Here is a 22,977-nt window from a genome sequence, read left to right as displayed (position 1 = left end):
TGTACCTTAATATTTGGCTTTAGAGACTCTTTAGCTGTTGGTAGAGCACTACATCATTGTCATGCTCCTGAATGGGAGTTGCACTTTAATCTTGTGGCCATAACGGGCAGTGATGCTCATATTTTGTGGCACCTCTAACCAAATGCAGAAAAAATGGCTGATCTACTTCACCATAATAGCCAAGGTAGAATTTCAATCTGGTAGATCTAGATCTTATCTTTATCTGGGCGCCTGTATTTCTCTTCTATGTTGTCCCAAGTGAGCACAGTAAACCAACAAATTGTTGTAGCTGGACTGTTTGACACTTCTGTCACATCTGATTTTCAAAATGATCAGAAACCTTGACTTCCTCTCACTCTGTACCTCAGAATTTTGGCCCTAGAGACTTTGGTGCTGGTATATTCTCAAATAGAGCCACTGGTTGAACAACACCTCCTATGATCTGGTTTCAATAACTCCACAGTCAAGCTCCTAAAGGGGTAGTTGCACTTTATTCTTATGGCCGTTAAGGACAATAATGCTCGTTTTCTTTTTATCTGACATTCCTAACCAATTGAAAAGGAAGTGGTGATTTGCCCATTCCTCCAATTAACTGCTGTTTACTCGTTGTGCTCCTCTGTCCCTCAAGTTGCTCTAGACAGGCCAGTCTGTATGGAATTTGGATTTCTACATCTCTGAGGTGTAATTGGTACTTGAGTACTTAACTCCCCCTTAATTTTATAGCCACTTTTGATTCTCTCTTACCCTGCAGCTTAGGCTGATAACCCTTGCTGTCATGTTGCCATCTATCTGGGCTGCCTGCTGCCTTTCCAGTCATCATCTTCCTCTTTTCATTTATTTTTTTGTTGGCTGGGCCAGTTAAAGGTGGTGCATTTATCTTGCCATATATTTCAGTTGGTATATCAGTGATGGGTTACTCTTACTCTGCACTCTAAAATACACACTCTACACACTTACTCTACACCAGGGGTCACCAACCTGCAGGGCCAGGTTGCCCACAAGGACCACATGAGTTGCCCTTGGGCCTTTTCTAAAAAAAAATAGCTCACCATAGTGCCACTTACCAGTGAGCTGCATCAATTTTTTTTTTTGTTGCTATTCTTTTTTAAATCACACTCGCATTGGTGTGAATTTGAAAATGACAATATTAAAATATAGATGACTAGAAATAGATGAATATCATTAATTATTAATAATAACATATTAAAGGTAAATTAAGCAGATTTGTTATTTTAGAAGTGTGTATCAAACTGGTAGCCCTTCACATTAATCGTTAGCCAAGAAGTAGCTCTCGGTTTCAAAAAGGTTTGGTGACCCCTTCTCTACACACTTACTCTACACTGTTACCATTTGGAAATTTTCAGACTTTATTTCTATATTTTAGTCTAGGATTTGCCCTCTGTTTGAAAACAAAGTCGATTCCAATCTTACTGAATCTAATCTAAAGATGTATGATAGCTTTTAGTGAAATGAATAAATTGGATTTTCTTTAAAGGACAAAAACAAGGTTTTATAGGCTGGTGCCAGTTGTGGTTTTTATTATGTTCATTCAATTTAAATTTGTTGTTCTTTCATCAGAGGGGAAAAAAAAGATATTTTAATTCATTACAGTAAAATTGGGAAGTCGTAGCTCAGTGGATAAGACACAGGACTTCTGATTTAAAGGTTGTGAATTCAAATCCCAACAACACCAAGCTGCCATTGCTACGCCTTTATTGCTCGGTTGAATCAATGCGATTACCGTTAGTCGTTCTGAATGCAATACATGTCAATGTAAATGTTTGTTGGATCATCACCATGTAAGAACCCTGATTATGGTTATAATATTCCTGCATGCTTACAATAGCGATCTTTTGATTATCAGTTTAGAACTGGAAACACTGTAATGCTTTACAATGCAATGACATAACCCTTTACTTTCCGTCATCATCCATTGGTCAGTCCAGAACGTGCTAGATGCTGAATAGAAACCCTCTGAAAATCTCTGAAATCCAGGCTTTTGTGTTCTGCTTTTAAACATGTAAACATTTTCTTCTGATGTGCCGAGGCTAATGGACCATTCAAAATTCATGTCACGAGTTTGTTATTGGAAGCTTTGTGAAAAGATCTTGGGGTCTGAGAACACCACTGAGATGCATTAGGCGACTTGTGTCAGAGTAGTAACAAAAGACTTCTTATTTTCATATGCACACACACAGAGGAGAAGGGAAGCTCATTTACAGCACATGTAGAGAGAACAAGAGATTGAGAGTGAAGTACTGTGTTGCTCTGGACACACACAGTCATACACACACATTACACCCACATGCCTAATGTACAGGTAGAGCATGAGCCCTTTTTTTTTCTTTTCAAAGCATTAGCCTCTTTCTTAGTCAGTGAATTCAAGCTGAGACAGAGATCAGGCCCTGGTTAACTAGCTCATCAACAAAAGAGCATAATGAGGCTCTCACTATTTCTGTGGAAAGCCATGTCCTCATGTTTCCTGCAGGAAAAAATTGTTCTAATTTCAGTATTATGGTTTTGTCTGAAATTGCGAGGCTGTACACACATGTGTGTGTGTGTGAGAGAGAGAGTCAACCAATGGCTCTTTCTCTTAAATATATTTTCTCGCTTCCTTTTTCTGTAATCTCGTACCATTTTTTTGACGCAAATATAAGAACCGAACTTTTCTGAAAGGAAATAATGACTAGCATGTACTGTAAAAAGAGGACTCAATATTATACTCTGTCCTTTTAAAATAATCCTCATATAGACATATATATTTCTGTACAATGTCGACGCACCGACCGATGCCGTTGTATTTTTGTGTCGTGGTACAAAATGACTGCGCATTGTTACGTGGCATTGAGTGCGGCGTTTGTGATTTGTAAATGAATGAAGCAGATGTGAGATCATGGATCTGCCAGAACCACTTAGAAGCCATGAAAATGAAAAGGAAATATGTGCTTGAGTGTGTAATGAGGAACATGCAAAGATGTGTCCATTGTTTTTTTTGTTTTTTTTTCTCCCCTCTTGCTCGTGCTTTTTTATTATAAAAGAATTCTTTTGAAAAATAAAGGAATATCAATAGAGCACAGCAATGGATAATATGCATCCTCCAGATAAAGCTTGATAATGAAGTCTTTTGTTTGTTCGCTTCTTCTGATTTATTATCCTAATTCACCCCGTTGTTGTTCAGGAAGCTGAGTGGAATTTAATTAAAAGGACATTTTTTGTGGTGTTTGGTTTTCAGGCTTTTTTTTTTCTTTTTGTTCGCTTGTAGAGCCCATCTACTTTTGGCAGCAGACAGAAGAAGACGTCACAGCGTGCATCCGTTTACCCGAGGACACGACGAAAGACGATATCCGATTCAAGCTGTTGGTGGACAGTGTGTGTGTGGGTGTGGGAGACTACACACCTCTGTTACAGGGTCAGCTTTTCGCCCCGGTGGACCCCGAGGCCAGTGTCTGGATTATTAAAGATGATAAAAGGTGGGAGATTTTCAGGTGCTGATGACAAGTGTCTGAACCCATTTGGGCTAATTGTGTCACGTCTGCCACATTTAGGTTTTAAATTCAAATTTTGTTTTGCATACTTAAGCCTACACAGTACGACATGCAGTGAAATGGTACATATTTTATTTTTCTGTAAGATTTTCTTGACCAAGTATAAAAAATAATTAAATACATTTGTAAAAATAAAAGAATAAAATTGGAATGAAGGAATAAATAGAATTTGCAATGACAGAAAAGTATCACAGTGAAATAAAATTTACAATAGAATAGAATATGGCTTTAGTGAAATGAAATAGAATGTTCAATAACAAAATAAAATAATAATAATAATAATAATATGTAATAATTTACGATAAAATAAAGTTTTTAGTGAAATAAAACATTTACAGTGTAATAGATTATAGTTTGCAATATTATGAAACAGAATATTGTTTCAGTGAAGTAAAATTTTGAAGTGTGTGTGTGTGTGTGTGTGTGTGTGTGTGTGTGTGTGTGTGTGTGTGTGTGTTCACACACAAAAAGCAGGATGAGGTTGTTAGTATTAGGTAAATAAAGCAGGTTAGGATGAATAGGTCCTTGGTGTTCTCCTGGTTGAGGGTCTGAATTTACACTATCCTTTACTATACTTAAGAGAAATGTAAATGGGGCGAGCTTTAGATTAAAAAAAAAAATAAATGCTTTAGATAAAAAGATAAGCTATAAATGCTGTTTGATGTGTTGCATCAATCTAAGATTTTACTGAAAGTGTTACTGTGTTGGGAAACTTACTGACTTCTGCATAGCTCTCAGACTCCTTTAAAAAAATAAAAGCTACTCATCTTTTTACAGTGAACACCATATTTATATTTAAAAGTACACTTAAAATTAATATTTTTAAATCTACACCTGTGCTACTGTTTAATCTGCTGTCAGAGAAAATGGGGGAAAAAAATAAACTTTTCTGACCAATCAGAATCAAGCATCCAACAGCCCCATTGTATGATTTAAAGCATATCAGTGTATGTCAGAACTTTCTTCAGAAGACACTTGATCACAACACATACTAATAATCAGGATGGCTGTGTGCATTTTCAGTCCATAGAAGTGTAAGTTAATAGAAATTATGCTGCATGTGCCCTTATGTGCCTGTGTGTGTGTGTGTGTGTGTGTGTGTGTGTGTGTGTGTGTGTGTGTGTGTGTGTGTGTGTGTGTGTGTGTGTCCAGTCTTGAGGTAAATCTGCAGAAGCGCAGTGAAGGGCCGCTCTGGTCCGAGCTGGTTCTGGGTGATAAGAGAGGACAGTACATTGTGGATAAAGAACAGGCTGCACAAGTCCATCAGAGACTTGCTTACCTCACTGCTGAAGAACTGGTCTGTCACACACACACACACACACACACACACACACACACACACACACACACACACACACACACACACAGTGTATTCGGACCCCTCCATTATGTTTTGTTTCAGCTGTTAAAATACTTTGAATATTTTTCACTCCATGCCACATATTCATAAAACAGAAACTTGATTTGTGATGATAAAAGTTTATTAGAACAGTGATTAATTTACTACAAAATAAAGTAAAGATCCACGTCTTTGGATCTTCTTTGTGATGTTTCTTCACTTGAATTGGAGTTGATTAGTGTCAAATTCAGTGGATTGGACATAATCTGGAATGGGATACACCTGTTTGCATATGGTCTAGCAGCTAAAACAAATATAGGAGGGAACAAACTAAGCCATTAAGTCTAAAAATGTCAAATGAGCGGAGCTCAGAGTCTGGATTTTGTCGAGGCACAGAGCTGGACAGGGCACAAAAACATTGCTAGTTCTTTGAAGGTTCCCAATAACATCTTTAGCCACTATTGTTTTTTTTGGAACAACCAGGAATCTTGATAGAGCTGAGCAATCATCTCGAAGAGATTATTTTCATCACTTTGGTTGAGGTCCAGAGATCATGAGTAGAGATGAGAGAAAATTGCAGGTCATCAGTCACTGCAAGACTCCACTGATCTGTTCTTCATGGAGCAGCAACTTTATGAAAGCCTCTTCTGAGTGCATGAGAAGTTGTAGATTGATGGAAGAAAAAAAATATAATTCAAAGCATTTTAGCAAGGCTGCAACATAACATTATGTGAAAAAAATAAAATGTGCGGTAATTTCATCTCAGCTTTCTCATGCAAAAAATGTGTCTTAATTGTGTCTTAATGTGTCTTAATTTCATTCGTTTTTACTTTCACTTGCTGCTTATTAATCATTTGCATATACACTATATGGGCAAAGGTTTGTGGGCATCTGAGCATAAGATAATGTGATTTTTGAACATATCATTCTACATTTATTAGCTGTTATAATAACTTACATTATAACTTACAAGTTACATTTTGGATACATTTTGGAGTGTGCTTGTGGAGATTTGTGCTTGTTCAGCCATAAAGACATCAGTGAAGTCATGTACTGATGTAGATTGAGGAGGCCTGGGCTGCAGTCAGTGTTCCAATTCATCCCAAAAGTGTTCAGTAAGGTTTAGGTCAGTGCTCTATAGCAAGTAACTTAAGATCTTCTGTTCCATCCCATGTAAACCATATCTAAAAGGAGAAGTCACAGAGGCACGATCATGCTGGAACAGGTTTGGATCTTCTAGTTTAAGTGAAAGGATAATGTAATGCTAACGCATCCTATACAATTTTGTGGTTTAATAATGAAGCGCATATTGCAGGAAAAGACAGGTGTCCAATCACCTTTGTCCATATAGTGTGTGCCTCATTTTATTTCTTTATACCGTAATTTCCGGACTATTAAGCGCATCCAAATATAAGCCGCACACACTGAATTTGACAACGTTTTTATTTTGAACATAAATACGCCGCACCTGTCTATAAGCTGAAACTAATGAACTTTACACAGGCTTTAATGAAAGACAGTGTCTGATACACGGCTTGTATCTAAACAGTAGCCTACCAAGAAAGTCATTGTTCACTGTCTTCCTCCTTCCTTTCACAACAATTAAAAAATCACCATCGGTGAATCTTTTCTCCCAAAGCCGTGCAGCTCAGAACACAGGTGAAGTGTTTTTTCATGGCAGGTTGTTTTCAGCGTGACGAATGATTCGCATTTCCTGTTGACAGTCCGAGTGAGCGGCAGGTCAAACGTCAGAGGAACCTCATCCATATTTATGATGTGGTGCGGTTCAGTGGGAGCGCATCTGATTTAATATAAAGAGTTTCATTGGTTCACCTGAACCCGTTCGGCAATGTCATTGGTCTAATGTTATGGGGCCCAGTTTTTGGGCATGAAGTTTGTGAAACCGAGAAAAACCCAGGAAAAATCCATAAATTAGCTGCTTCATTGTTTAAGCCGCGGGGTTCAAAGCGTGGGAAAAAAGTAGCGGCTTATAGTCCGGAAAATACGGTAGATACAGTATATATGCCATTATTCTTCTTTCTTACAGTATATTCCATTGTTTTACTTAGAACGCTAACCCGGAGAAAGAAAAGCCTCCGTGTAACGCGCAGGAACTGGAAGACTGCGATGGATTTCCTGACGACAGTTCGACATTAATGAGGTTGGATAGTGTCAGTTTGAAGCCCACACATGTGGTAAGTCAGGACATGGATTTAACATAGATTTGATCAATAAACTGATGTTTAAGCACTTTGTATGTAGGATTTGTAGGTTTAACCGTAAGAAGATCTGATAAAAAAATAATAATTTTGGTTTTGTGGCTGAAAGAATACAGTCTCAAGAGGTGCCTTTGTAATTGCAAATCTCAAATAATAGTAGGGCCAGTAGTCTCAAGGTTACACTTGATTAGTTGTACTGATGGTTTTTTCCTGTGTGCAACAAACAAAGGCAAAATTCGGTTAAGAAATTGGACACTACATTATAGTGCATCACTGAGAAGAAGCTGGGTCAGTAGTAATATTCAGCACCACTTCATGTAGGAAAACAAACGCTTGCCATTGAGTCCTCGAATCTGATTAAATGTTTATTGATTAGTTGATCTAATTGTTGGATGATTAAGTTTTCGTAGTGACTAGTGCCAGAAAGAATTCATATCATAGTTTATAGTAAAGTACTCATTCTGATGCATTACTTGAATTTAATGACACACTAAATGGAGCTTTCAGACTACTTTTCAATGACTTCCATTCATACATGTCACTGGTTCCCTCAGCTGCATGGTTGAACATGTTTAACAGGGCAGACTTCAGACTTTAACAGCAGTGTAGCAGAACTAATCCACCATCAACATACACTATATGGATAAAAGTTTGTGAACACCTGACCACAAGATTGTACATGTGTTTTGGTGGATGATACTCCATACTTACATTCTTACTGCTTGTTATAAATCCTGCAGAGCATCAAGGTATAATAAAGCAACAGTAAATAGACAATAGTATAGACAAACATTTGTGGACACATGACCATATGATGTGTATGTACCTTTTGAACATCCCATTCTACATTTAGTCCCTATTTGCATTTATAATAGGCTCCACTCTTCTGGAAAATGTTCCACTTGGAGTGTGCTTGTGGAGATTTGTGCTCTTTCAGCCACAAGGGTGTTAGTAAAGTCATGTACTGTGTAATGTAGGTGAGGTGAGGAGGCCTAGGGTGCAGTCAGTGTTCCAATTAATCCAAAGGTGTTCAGTAGGGTTGAGGTCAGAGCTCTATAGCAGGCCACTCAAGATCTTCCACTCAAACCCATGTACACTATCTCCATGGAGATGGCTTTGTGCACATGGGCATTGTCATGCAGGAACAAGTTTGGGTCTTTTGGTTCAAATCAAGGGATGATTGAATGCTACGACATCCAAAGACATTTTATACAATTGTGCGCCTCATCCACAGCATCATGCACACAAACATTAATTTACTTATTCAAGCCTACAACGAATTTAGCATCAAAGGTGTAGAAAACTAGAAGAACACTAAAGAAATCAATGCAGAAATGGAGGGAACATGTAAAACTCCACCCAGTCTGTAAACCAAGCTCAAGTTTAAACTTGTAGGTGACTGTAAGGTGGCAATATGCCATTGTATTTCATATTTTTTCGCCCAGAATATTTTAGGGAAACTGCATATATTTGTGGAGGGGGTTTTCAGGCTGCATCAGTGAGTCCAGAAGTTATTGGTTATATGGGTCAGACCCTAACAACACTGATGGGACATTTTTAGGCTTTTTGTAGCTGATTCACTTGCATTGTGCAGGGAACGCAATTGCTGTCCCGTCATTAAGAAGAGAAATGAAACCAGTCCCCAATGGCCATTTAATGAACACGTTTGGACAAACAGACAAATAGATTGCTTTATTCAAATTCAGAGGGAAATTCATGGATACATTTTCAGTATTTGAATTGTATGTTCACAAATTCTAAGGAAATGTTAGTTATAATGATTCTGTGACTAAAAGCGATTATTAAATGTCAGAGGTTTTCATTGTTCTTCCAAATCGTTCCACGGCTATCACGTCACTTGGACGTCATAGCAATTTTATGCTTCGGTGCCCTTTTCATCTACACATAGTTGTCGTAAACAAAAAATTGCATTGACTTTTACAGAGATGTGCTCTGAGTTTTTAACGGCTGTGACTCATCTACGCAAAAAGATCATCTACAGTTTCAGATATGTACTGTAATATATACATGCTCTGAATAACTAAGTAATATTAATGTGTGTGCAGTCAGAGAAAGTCCCCAAGCCATTATCAGGCATGCTGCTTTTTAAAAATGCATGAATGAAGTCACGTGGAAAACTGAAATATGCAATCAAAGCTTTCACGCTGGGTTAATTGTGTTGTGTGTGAATCATTGAGAAAACACACCCTGGTTTGCATGTTCATTACCTCACCTTGCATAGAACCATGGTCCTGTGAGGTATGACATTTTCAAGTCAAGAGTCAAGAAGCTTTTATTGTTATTTTAACCATATATAGCTGACGCGGTACACAGAGAGATGAGATAACGTTTCTCCAGAACCCTGGTGCTACATAAAACAACATGCATCATAGAGCTACATAACCGAAGACAGGGCTAAGGACTAATATAAGTTTTGCTAGCCATCGAAAGTGCATCGTGTGCAACCTATTTCAAACAGTGCAAACAGACAATACAAGACAAGTGTGAGACAGATATACAAAATAGCGCCGACGAGTATACCCACTGTATAATGTGTTATACAGTACAATGTGCAAAAAAAAAACTATAAACAATAATGTACTTGTAAACATAAACACGAAAAATGTTGTGGAAAAACCTTTTTTTTTTTCCATGTCTGAACATATGGTGGAGTAACAGTAAAGCTCAATTGAACTTGAACTCATACCTGGCACTGCACTCTGTATTACGTGTTCTCTGTGTGCTAGTAAAGAAAGAAAAAAAAGGTGTTTGTCGCATGCATTTTACAGAACAGTGAAATCCCTTCTTCGTGTATCCCAGCGATGTTAGAAAGCTGCGTTGTTAGCCATGAAACAGCACCCTTGAAGAACAAAGCTTTAAGGGCCTTGCTCAAGGGCCCCAAAAGTGGCAGCTTGGTGATACTGGGGCTTGAACCTCCCATCTTCTGATCAGTAACCCAGAGCCTTAATCACTGAGCCACCACCTCCCCCAATTAAGGAGCTTTGAGTGTTTTCAGGATTACACTTAAGTGACTCAGGGTGAGAAAGTTTTAGGTAACATGAAGTTTTTTTGACTTTTTTTTTTTTCAGGGTATGATAAAATACATCTAAAAAGGTTATTGTGACGAATGAAATTCTAGCACTTTCAAGCTGCAACTTTCTCAATTCTCAAATCTGATTGGTCAAAAAAAAACCATTGCTTGCCATAACAGCCTCCGACAGTATTTTCGAGGCGAATCGCAGGTTTCCGCTATGCAAGTTTTAATGTTACTGTTTCTGTAGTAGCATACCATAGTTACAGCCTGTCTACAAACTCAATGATAAAAATAGGTTTTTATGTAAGGGGAGTTCATTGAACTTTTGATTCAGGAGACTGTAGTGTCTCTGTGTAACAGTCAGATCTACTCTGAACTGGAATTTTTCTGGCAAGTCTTCCAGGGTGGTGGACGGGATCTTTTCTGAGTAATATGCAAAACCTCAAATGGGATTGAGAATGTAGTCATAGTCATTTTGCTGTGGTATAGAAGGAATTAAATACCTTGAGTTGTGGAAAGTGGGGAAATCAACATGCATTACACCGTAGCATTGTTTATGAATTAAATTAAACATAGATCAGTAGTAACTATTAATTAGATGCATTTGAGGTCATTTTGCGCAACAATGTACATCAAAGTCTTTTTTTCCACCTGTATTTTCCTAATGCGCATTTTGTAATGCACCTTCGCTTTCCTTTGCACCGTAACATCTCTCCGGCCTACTAAATTCACGCTTTGATGCATGATGGAGACATGCTGACCTTTTCATGAGTGCCCTCGCTCACATATTAAGCTTTAATGCCATCTATAGTGGCAACAGGAAATCCGCCCTTGGGGCTTTTCCCTGAGCTTGCGATTGCGTTTTTTGTGTCTCTCATCTGAGTGCAGGAACAGAACCGAAAGGTTTCTGCATTCTTTATTTGAACTTGTCTCGAGAACGTCACCTTTATGACTCACACCTGGCCTCTTGAGTGGAGCTGAGACAGCTCCTAGTTGGGTAAAAGGCTTGACATTTAGCGTAAATTTTTTTTATTTTAAAATTAAAAAGTTCCCTGCCTGCTTTTTCATAAAGGTAATGGATGTTTCATTAAATGCTGCTTGCGTGTGTGTGTGTGTGTGTGTGTGTGTGTGTGTGTGTGTGTGTGTGTGTGTGTGTGTGTGTGTGTGTGTGTGTGTGTGTGTGTGTTAATCAAGACCCGTCCTATTTGTTTTAATGAGCATCTAGTGGAGTGGTTGGCTAATTATCTATGGCAGAACAATCTCTGGTTATGAAGGAAATTAGTGGCAGGAGGATTATAACGGTGCTGCTTCATAACTCCTTTTAATAAGGAGAAGTTGAAAGGTGTTATAATGAACCTTTGGAAATAATGATCTAAGCTCTTTATTTGTGTAGAGATGGGTTTTTGTTGGTGTTAAATGTTTTGTATTTTTTTTTAAAGAAGTCAGACACGATGGATACTGGCTTTTAGAAGAGCCACTCGCATCCACTCCCACATCTAAAGCTGCCCTTCTGTTCTTGCTTTAAGTGCAACGTATTTTTTTTCACGATGCAAAATAGAACCTCTGCCACAACTACATTTCATTTCATCAGTGATTTATGTACGTTTTGTTTTGTTTTAACTAAATTGGCATCATTTAGAACTACATTGCTCTATGTGAGGACAACGATGATCGTAATGAAGAAGTTTAAAACAGTGTAGCAGTGACAAAATACATAAAGCACTTTGGGTTCATCGGAGTCAGAAAGAACCCCCAGCAAACTCTGCTAAGATATTTAATATTGTTCTTCTCTTCAAAGTGTAGACAGGAATTAGCTTCTAAATGTAAATTAAGTGTAGGAAATGAGTAAAGAACTGGGGGTCACTGTTCCTTACACCTCTGCTGGTGCTGGCGCTCCAGCAGGTCAGGATAGGGAATTGTTAAATAATAATCATGGTCTCAGACACCTTTTGGTTAGAGATAGTCCTTGATGGCTTGCTACCTCTCCCAGACTGATTAAATTAAGACTACGATTAATATTGATACAACTAGGTCCCTGGTGGTCTAGTGGTTAGGATTCGGCGCTCTCACTGCTGCGGCCCGGGTTCAATCCCCGGTCAGGGAACCAACCCCAGCCACTCTTAGTGCCGGTCCCAAGCCCGGATAAATTGGGGAGGGTTGCGTTAGGAAGGGCATCCAGCGTAAAAACGTGCCAAATTAAACATGCGGATGATCAGCTGTGGCGACCCCTAACGGGAGAAGCCGAAAGAAAGATATAAAGATTGATACAACTGAAATTCTTTATCAAACTACATAACTACTTTTTATCAAATTTAAGCTGTTTTGTGAATGAGCTGAATTGATATAGCGTTGAGGCAGATTGTAATTCTTACAACTGTATCCCAACATTGCTGGGATATGCAGACGGATCTTCACTGTATGCTATGTGACATGTTAAAAAGAAAAAAAAACTTTGCATCTTAACATTTGTATACACATGCAGTGGAAGCTTACAGAAATCCAACATCTAACTGCTGAGCTACAACAGGAAACAGCAAACGGGCCAAAATGTGGACGGTTCAAAAATCATAATCTTATTGTCTGGTCACAAATGACGTTGTGGACACAAATGTTTTTCTCCAAACTATCCATCACTTGTATGTACATCCATCCTATCATTTTATAGGTCTTTAGTACAGTATAAAGTTTTCAACAGAGAAATGTAGTTTACTATAAACATGACTGATACATAAATCTAAATCTAAGAAACCTTATGATCTGGATGATTTTTACATTAGATGTACATTTTGAAATGACTCTAAAATCCTTTGTCTCGTTAGGTGAACCTTGGTAGTCACCAGTACCTTTTCACAGTAGACATAAATCCATCAGAAATGCCGGCTTTCTGTCTGCGCCACGATGTCGACGCCTTGCTGTGGCAGCCGCGTCCCGAGCAGCCTGATGCTTTGTGGGAACATACTGCCACCTTCAATGCACTGGGTAAGTCCCTATGGAACTTTCTTTCTTCTCCCTCTCTATTTTCTGCTTTCCTGGTCTTAATGTTTCAAATGGTGAGTACGCCACTGGGTTACTAACATTTTAAATACAGAACAGAACAGCATTTGTATCTGCCCCCGACCCTCTATTCTAGCCTTTTTTCTTCATAAGTCTAGTAAGGTCAAGCTGTTTTATTAACATTTCAACCAAATGTAGTACACAGTGAAATAAAACAATGTTTCCTCTAGGATCAATAAAACAACACTGATTTACACGAGAGAACCAGGAATAAGACAAACCAGACCAACTCAGTATATACACCATTTAATACATATTATTTAATATATATTAGGCAGCAAGTAAACATTTTGTCCTCAAAGTTGATGTGTTAAAAGCAGGAAAAATGGGCAAGTGTAAGGATTAGAGTGAGTTTGGCAAGGACCACATTGTGATGGCTAGACGACTCGGTCAGAGCATCTCCAAAACTGCAGCTCTCGTGCAATGTTCCCGAACTGCAGTGGTCAGCATCTTTCAAAAGTGGTCCAAGAAAAGAACAGTGGTGAACCGGCGACAGGGTCACGGGCGGCAAAAGCTCATTGTTGCACGTGGGGAGCGAAGGCTGGGATCCAACAAACAAGCTACCACAGCTGGTAATGCTTGATGTGTCAGGACTGTTTTGGGAGCAAAAGGGGGACCAACACAATATTAGGCATGTGGCCATAATGTTATATATGTGTATATATAGAACCACATACAGCTGGAAAAGTCAGGTGTCAAAATAATTATGTTTGTACAGTGTGTGTGTTAAGTTGTCCTCATTGCAGGATTTGCAGTTCTTGTGGGTTGTGGAACAGTAAAAGCTGCCACTTTTCTACATCCAGCATGGACCCGTCTGTGAGACGTTGCATGCCAACCTCATTAATAGATCCTATTTTTATCTCATTCTGAGTAGTCTACATCTCATAAACTCATTAAAGACATCAGCAAATCTCTTCTGCTACATGTACAGCCTATATAGTCTGTCAAAAACTTTTACCATACAAATATATAAATATACAGATGTTACACTTTATTTTTATTGAAAAGCCTCTATTTATTATGAATAACAGCTTTACACACTCTTTGCATACGGACATTTTATTTCTCTAGACATTCAGCAGAAATACTTTGCCATGCCTCTAGTAAAACCTGCAATAGGTGTTCTTGACTAGTTGGATATTTCTTCCTAAACTTGTGGTCCACTTTATCCCAGAGCAGTTCAATAAGATTTATGTGTGATGACTGGGCAGGCCATTCCATGATGGATAACATTCCAGCCCACTGTTTGCTCTCTATATAGTGCTTACGTATGCTTGGACGTATGCTGCGGGTCATTTTCTTACGGTATGGTGAAGTTGGAAGCAGTGAATCGCAGTCCAGACGGAATCGCATGGTGTTGAAGTATGGAATAGTTGTCATGTTGTTTCAGTAGTTATTTCACACTGAAACGTTCCCTGCTTCAAAACAACCGTAATCATTAAGCTTCCACCTCCATGCGTGACTGTGGTTGTGAGGCAGTCTGATAACATCTTTTCTCCTGTTTTCCATCTTACATAAGTTTTTCTGTTACAGCAAAAAACTCTTAAAATTAGACACATTTGTCTACTGAACTTTTTTCCAGACCTTCAAGAGAATGAAAAAAAGACTCAAAATTTTTCCAAAAGGCATTGGAAACATTTATATTGGAAATGAAAATGAAATCTGCCCAAATATGCTATAGATGTTTTCAAATTCTTGTGTGTATTGAAGATTCTAATCTTCTGCAATAACTTGGTTTGGTGTAGTGAAACAGCAGGAAGAATTGTAGCATCGTCACTCCAGGGTTCTCGAGATCTGCTTCCTGTCCTGTGAGGTTTCTGTGCCTGTTTTCTTGTGCGCAATTGGGGGTTTCTCTCGGATCCAAAAAAACCTCCCAGAAACTTAAAAACTTCCAGAAACCTCCCAAGGTGAACTGGATGCACCTACATTGAACCTAGTGATGTTTGTGTGAGAGTCTGGCATCCAGTCTATTCCCTTTAGGCACTTGGTGTTCCTGAGACGAGAATGAAGCACTTGAAAAAATGAACTTGCTTTTGCACCTTAAAATGCCTCTTAACTTCTATATGTATTCTGTGAACTCTGTAGAAATTTTCTTTAGGACAGCTTCTGAGAACAAGAGCGTTTGTACAGGAACATGGTTTTAAAATATTGTCTCATGCTAATATGCTGTCTTGTTTGTGTTTTTTTTTTTTATTGTTTGTGCTACAGTTTCTTTATTCTTCATATTCAACAACCGTAGGAGCTACAAACTTCTACTCTAAAAGTAAAGCATGTATAGAGTGGCATGGTGATAAAATTATAGGCTATGGCAAGACCACTTTTGATGCCTCTTGTCTTTCTGCCTGTCATAAATACCAGCCTCGAGGATGGGAAAGAGAATTCTCTTATTATACCTAAGCATCATACAGTTATTATGTTAATGACAGTAATTATTTTAAGCATCGACTTGCAGAGAATGACCATGGTTACGCTCTGCAAATCGAGCTCCAATTGTAGGCATAATTTCCTGATGTGTATTTTTAGCTGCCTTTGTCTAAAACGCCTTTGTTCTGCTCGCTCTCAGGTTACGTGCAGGCTTCAAAGAGGGACAAAAAGTTCGCGACATGCGCCCCCAATTTCTCGTACGCGGCCCTGGCTGAGTGCGTGCGAAGAGTTTTCATCTACCGGCAGCCATCAGCTGTGGACACGGTGCTCTTCAATCGCAAGCAAGGCCGCCAAATTGGCCAGATTGCCAAGCAGCAGGTAGCAAGTCTGGAGTCTAACGATCCTGTGCTGGGCTTTAGAGCATCTAATGAAAGACTGTTCATTTTAACATCCAAGAATATGTTCATCCTGAAGGTGAATAATTAAAGAGACGAGGTGTGTGGGGTGTTTAAAGCGAATCAAATATACCGGTTTTCCACTTGGGTTCAATAAGCAAATGGTGTCCAAATGTTGCTTTTTCACTTGAGCTATATAATAGTACATTTTATAGCCACTTATTAACATCATGCAAATGTTTATGTTCACTCCTAGGTAAAAAAAAAAAAAAAAGTGCCCCAAATAACAAAATTCTACACTTTGAATAGACTTGAGAACATTTCTCATTGGCCAGAAAAGGAACAAGAATGAAACAAATGCGTCTCCCCTGTGCCTCCATTTGTTCATTCACTTTTGCTGCAGAGAAGTCGTTTAGGGAAAACCTAGAAACAGGGAAAAAAATCATTTATATGGTTTTCTTGTACACCAAGAAATAATCATGATAATCTACATTTTTGGACGAGAAATTTCAACACCTCTGGTGTCACAAAATTCTTCAACTTGTCATCAGCTGATTGAAGCTCATCTAGAATGATTCCTCTTTTTGTAAAAGGTTTTTCATATTTACACACATCAAATGAAGCATCTATCAATACTAATCTACATCATCTATTTGATTAGAAGCTTCATATTTTGCTATTTTGGGATTGTCCTGTTTTGTCTTGGTTGCCCAGGAGTGTACATTTAATTTTATATATATATATATATATAAAAGCTGTTAATTCTAAGGTGGTTCCTTTGACAGTTATTCATTGTTTTTTCTCTCTACATGGCCTTGGATATTAATTTCCTGTAATAGAATGGCTGCCTTATTCAACAAACTGATGTTCTTTTATTCATTTACACACACACACTAGCAGAACTGATGGGCTGTGTTCCCGATGTGGTGAAGGTATTTCAATGGATCAAGAAATATTGTAGAACGAATGATTTAATGTATGAAAAAACTGGCTGTTGATGAGAGACTCCAGAACTCCTTTTGCGCAGAACCATATGGTGTTGTGGCTTGTAGCACAAATAAAAAACAATTGTGTAATACAGTGCCTGTAAGAAGTTTGGAAACACATAGTCTTTTTTTGTGCTTTTTTGTTTCTGTGCAACAAAGAAATATACAGATGTTACACTTTATTTTTATTTTAAAAAATCCTCCCTTAGAATGAATGACAGCTTTACACACTCGGCTTCCAGACCGTTTGTTTCTCCAAACATTTGGCTGAGACACTCTACCGTGATTCTGGGAAAAATTTGCCAAAGGTGTTCTTCACTTGTTGGATATTTCTTTCAGAACTTTCAGTTCATCCCAATACAGTGCAGTGACTGGAGAGGCTATTCCATGATAGATAACACTCCAGCCCACTGTTCGCTCTCTAAATAACTCCTACATACTGTAACTTGGTCCCAGTTAGCTGCAGTCCAGACAGAACTGCATAGTGTTGAAGCATGGAATGGTAGCCATGTTGGTTTAATATTCTTTTCACCTTCTCTGCTCAGAACAAGCTCAAATTATTAAGCGTTGACTGCAAGTATAGAGCCTGTTAATATCATCTCTGCCATTCCCTGCTTACATAATTTCTTTTGTTAGAGCCAATTTGGTCTCATCTGTCCACAAAACTTTCTTCCTGACATTCACTGTACAATTATTTTATAGAAACAAAAGAAACATGCATGAGTCTCAAAAACTATAAAAGACTCTCCTTTTCATTATTCCCTATACATTTAAAGATGACTAGACTGAGAAGTTTGTTCTACCATGAAGTGGACTGAGACATTCAAATGAAACTGTTGGTTTGGTCGTGTTATTTGATGATCCAGACATTTGTGAGCAACAAATTGGACCCTTGATAGAATTTCAGGAAACTGATTATTATCGTGTAGGTTGCATGATTGTTACTAATCGCTGGTTATATTTTCTAGTATAATATAGTAGTATAGCTTCATAACCCTATTGCAGTGTAAAGTATAGCCTCACATAAAGTAGCAGTAATAGAAGTTATAGCCTCATAACTAACATTTATGCACCACATATCAGCTTATTGGCAGAAATGACGCAAGTGGAAAACTGGGCATGTACCCAAGCCATTCCTTTCAATCCGTTTTATTCAGGATGTATTTTAGGCGAATGCCATTCGAAATAAGGGATCGTTTAGTTGAAATGATGTGTTAATATTTGTCACTTTGTAAAAAAAATAAAAATGCTGCAGCAATAAAATAATATCATCTTAAATGGCAATAGCAATTTATTTGAAAGATTTCCTCCTGAGATTTGTGTGGCATCAGTGATAGTGAGCACAAATAAGACACTTCCAGGCACCAAGAAAGTTTTTCTGATGTTTCGAGAAATTATTTGTTAGTTTGTGATTGTTTTAATGATTCATTGAACACCTGGTTCAGCTGCAGAAGTCTCGGCTCAGCGGCACTCTGAAGTGAGACACTAGATGACTTGGAGACAGAATGTCAGGCATGAATAAAGCATGGTAAGATGTTCACTCTGGATTTCTCTCATTATGCAAACAGCACTGTTTGACTCGGCTGAAATCGCATTAACCTCCGCTGTATGGGGTGTTCAATTTTTTCCACACAGTGATGAGGGAAGATTTAGTATCACCCTACAGCCAGCACCGAGCCCATAACAGAGACTGCATTATAACAAGAACTTCCTCCAATAGTGAGCGTTTTCTTTAGACGAGGACAAAAATTTTCTGAGATTCATAGGTTTTTATTCGTTTCTAATCAAATATCAGTCATCACACTGAATTGAATAAAATCTATAAAATGGCAAATTTTTTATGAACCATTATTTTTAAAGCACCATATGGTTAAATGTTTTTTAAAAAGTGCCACTCTTCTGGGAAAGCTTAAATCAAATTTTAAAATCAAATCAAATTTGAACTGTGCCACCTACATCATCTGGAGCCGTTCAGAATCAATGTTTGTCTAATAACATGACAATTTTAAATAAAATACAAACTACCCACCAGAGATGCAGACTCATAATTTGCACCGCTCCTCAGAGGCTCAGAGGCCCAGAGAATCTGGAAGCGGCGAACAATCCCTTTCCCGGGCTGAAACAAGCTAGCTAGCTTCGAGGATGGCTGACCTCTCATCACAATTTCTAGCTTTTCTTGAACTGGATTTTTAAGTATATCCGAGACCAAATAAATTTCTCTTCCTCCATAGGCATAAAAAAAGTCTAACTTGGATGTATTCATGTGTGCAGTGTGCTACAGACGTGTTTTGCCAGTCGAACTTGGCTGTAACATTTTCCCTCCGACCAACCAATCAGAGGACGGAAAAATGCTGACGCTATTCTGGGCCAGCTAGCTGCCCTGTGAGAACAATATGAAATCTGATTGGTAAAAGGAGCAGAGCTATTTATTTAGGAGACTATGGTAAAAGGACCATTGACTTTGAAGGCCCTGGGCAGACTAGATTGATATGTTAGCACATAGAGGCTGAAATCTGATTGGACAATAAAAATCTGACATACACGTACTGGAAGCATTGCAGTACCTGTGCTATAAGGGGAACAGAGGAAAGTGGAAACAGTCCAGGTTGTACTATTACAGTATATAATCAACAATAAGGTGGAACCTGCTTCAGAAAAAAAACCCTGCTCGTTCATCCCTTTGCTCTGAAGTGTGGACTTTTGCAGATCTTATCTTTCTTATTCACAGCTAAAAAGGACAATGCCTTTATGACTATTCCTTGTGTTTTGCTGTAAAAGCCTTATTTTTTTTTTTGTTTCATGGGAGATTTGATTATAGACTGCAGTAATTCAATTTAATTAGTCTAATAGCAGTTCAATAGATGACCCCAAATGTAATCTTTTAGCAGCTCTTGGTTTTAGCAGCTGCACCCTGTAGAACTAAGAAAGAGCATTAACGAATCTGTCGATCTGTAGGTCCACTAAGAAGAGCATGAAAGGAAAGACATGGCTCGTTCCAGCCAACCAGATATTAAACATTCGTGGACACTGGAGAAGCCTTGATGGAGATTATCTATTTAAATGCATGAATGTGTTATTACAAGTTTTGGGTTTAGAGAGCGCAGTTGACTGGGCGGTTTGTATGCATAGAAATTGTGTCATTAACATCTTGTTGGCATTTTAATGTGCTTCACTGTAATCTATGTCTACTGGGGTTAATTACATGTAAGAGGACATCTATGTGGCTTATTCTAACATGTCATTTGTAATATTTAATCTGACCCCTTGAAAGTCCCTCTTTTTTTCCCTTGGTCATCATACTCACAATGGTTACACTCATCGGAATGCACACAAGCTTGAATTGGTTTTGAGGGTTTTACATGATTGATTTTGTTTGAAGAATGGATGGTGAACATTTGCTATGGTGAATTGATGTTTTTGATGAATTGGCTATACCATTGTATAATGACTGATCATCCTTACAGTCATTATCCAGTGTGCATGTCCGGTTTCTTTCTAATTTGGAAAATGAGTTTACGCCTCCCTCCAAATTATTGGATTTATTTAGTATGAACCTTGAAGTTTTTAAAATGGATTTGTCAATCTAGTAGATCTTTACTCTTGATTTATTTTTGGCATACATTATATGGCCTAAAGTATGTAACAGCCTGCAGTTTTCTGGGAGAGCTTTCTGAAAGATTTTGGATTGTGTCTGCAGGAAATAGTGTCCAATAAGTTAAAAAGAATAGTCAAGCCTAGATGTTGAAAGAGAAAATCTGACTTTCTAATTTCTGTACATCTCAATGGTGGGATCTCACTGTTGGTCACTGCAGGAAATCGTGGGGTTCCATCTTTTTATTCTGACTTTGCCACACTCATAACCACAGATCACTTAATTACTTGTACAGTCTTTTGCCATTTTAAAGGTTGGACTCCTCACTTTGTTCCCAGGAGTTTTTGACTCTGAGAAACATTTAACCTCTGCAACTGATCCTATTGCAGAAGCATGACTTGTTTTCAACCCTCCTTATTTCTTCCACACCACCCCACTTCTACAATCTCTCCTTTGGCTCTCCTTTCCTGTAGCATCCACCATTAGATTTAAGATACTGATGCTCAAGGACAAAGCCTAAAACACACAGGCACCCACCTACCTTACAGCAGTGATCTCACCCCACACTCTATCACACTCTCTTTGATCCTCAACTACTGCCTGACTGATCCCACTCATCTCTCAGGATAAAAGGAATGTATGCTTCGAGAATATTTTTTTTCTAGCACCTGAGAGGTGGAATGAACTTCCGTTTGACGCCCGAGTCACTAGCAGTCTTCACACGATGTCGAAAGACCTACCAGAAGTATTTAAATTAGCACTATAAATGTCATTAAAAACTTGGAAGCCAGAGCCTTGTGCAAGATGCTGGGATTAGTTCACACCTTGTTAAATCTTCTATCCAAAAACTGCTATTTGTTCATAGGAATATGGTCATATTGGAACAGAAGGGCCTTTCCCAAAATATTGTCAGGAATTGAGAAGTACTGTTATCTAAATTGTCTTTGTATGCTGTTGCACCATCAATACCCTGAAGCTGAGGAACCTGAATCTTAAACAACCCCAGACTATAATCCCTCCTCCACCAAGCCTTACTTTTCTGTGGGTAGCGTTTGCTTGGCATCAAACCTAGATTCGTATCAGATTGCCAGATACTGCAGTGTGATTCATCACTCCAGAGAACACGTTTCCACAGCCACGAGTCCACAGGCAGCTTGCATTACAGCACTCCAGCTGATGCTTGGCATTGTGCGTAGTGCTCTACAGCTGCTCTGCCAAGGAAACCCATCCCCTGAAACTCGGTGATGCACGGTTCTGGTTTTGTCGTTGCTTTCAGAGGCAATTTGCAGCTCTGTAGTTAGGAATGCAACATATGGCCAGTTAAGATAGATGATTTTTACAAGCTATGTACTACCATGTGGTAGCCCTGCTCTCTGAGTTCACTTAGTCTTCCATGATGTGAGTTATTGTTGCTCCTAGATACTTTAATTTCCCCAAAATGTCTCATGACAGTATAATGTTTCAAGTCAACAAGCCATTGAGTTATGACTCATATTACTAGTACAGGTTGTTCATAGAGTTCGCATGTCTGGGATCTTTTGCAGCTGCTAGCAATGGGTATGGCTTTAATTCATGAACTTAAAATTGCAAAAGGTCTCCACATACTTTTGGTGCTGTACTGTTTATGTACTGCATCGCTTGATCACTTTCTTTAGTTCAGTATAAGTTAACATAATATATTAGTACTCCAGGACTAAGATCATATACAAATCATAGTTGGCCATCTATCAAGAGATTTCTCTGAGGTGGCACAGGCTAAAATCACCAAGTGAATACAACATCTGTGACATGTTTAAGCTGTCTTTATTTCTGGAGGTTTTGTAAAACCTCCAGAAATGCTATCTTGAGGGCTAATACACATGTTCCTTGACATTATGGACAGGGACGACATTTCCCACAGGCCACTGCACCATGGCACTTGTTTGTTTGCACACCTGATTATTTTTGCTAGACTGTTGCTTATTGATAGATCCATACTGTTTTACTATTTATGAATCTCTAAAGAGCAATTAGTGCAAATAGTGTAGTTGAAGAATGTAATGCATATCTAAGCTCCATTACACTGCATTGTGTACATCAATAGACACTAATAGCCAAAAATTTAGCTAATTGAAGTGTTTTGAATGAAAACAAATGGAATAGATAGCCCTTCTTCTGTTATATTAAAATCCCAGATGGTAAAAGGTCATCTTTTACCATCTTTTCAATATGCTCATTTATTATCAATAATGGAAGTGCTATGATGTTCAATGAAACTGCAGTTTTACTTTTTCTCCCATATGTCCACCTATGAATCTTTTTTTATATTAAAAATCGTATTTAAGGTTTAAGGGCTTTGCTTGGCAGTGCTGGGATTTACACTCTGATCAGAAGTTTTTCTTTTTTATATATTTTATTCACTGTTGCCTTGTAAACATACTTAAAAACAAAAATAAAAACTGGATTGATT

The 22,977-nt window shown here is 38.3% G+C and overlaps 2 protein-coding genes across 3 annotated transcripts in view; both read left to right on the top strand.

Annotated features, from left to right (window-relative positions):
* The window catches only part of nudcd1 (NudC domain containing 1), a 30,623-nt gene extending 13,461 nt beyond the window's left edge, over positions 1-17,162 (top strand). Inside the window, exons 6-11 of one of the 2 annotated variants that reach the window (XR_014530567.1) lie at positions 3,263-3,470; positions 4,698-4,842; positions 6,954-7,079; positions 12,957-13,116; positions 15,755-16,357; positions 16,502-17,162. Coding sequence is in view for 1 of the 2 variants with exons in the window: in XM_083523656.1 (XP_083379782.1) it covers positions 3,263-3,470; positions 4,698-4,842; positions 6,954-7,079; positions 12,957-13,116; positions 15,755-16,041 (926 nt within the window). In the remaining variant the exon portion in view is untranslated. Of the gene's footprint in view, positions 1-3,262; positions 3,471-4,697; positions 4,843-6,953; positions 7,080-12,956; positions 13,117-15,754; positions 16,385-16,501 lie in introns of those variants that run through there. The other variant, XM_083523656.1, reaches the window with a different exon arrangement.
* LOC310716403 (antigen WC1.1-like) overlaps positions 1-22,977 on the top strand; it is a 149,595-nt gene that overhangs the window by 106,219 nt on the left and 20,399 nt on the right. The gene's annotated exons all lie outside the window — the stretch shown is intronic.

The sequence above is a fragment of the Silurus aristotelis genome (genome assembly GCF_946808225.1).
Source record: "Silurus aristotelis genome assembly, chromosome: 21".
NCBI classification, from domain to species: Eukaryota; Metazoa; Chordata; class Actinopteri; order Siluriformes; family Siluridae; genus Silurus; species Silurus aristotelis.
The sequence above is the reverse complement of the archived record's forward strand: the minus strand, read 5'-3'. Positions and strand labels throughout refer to the sequence as shown.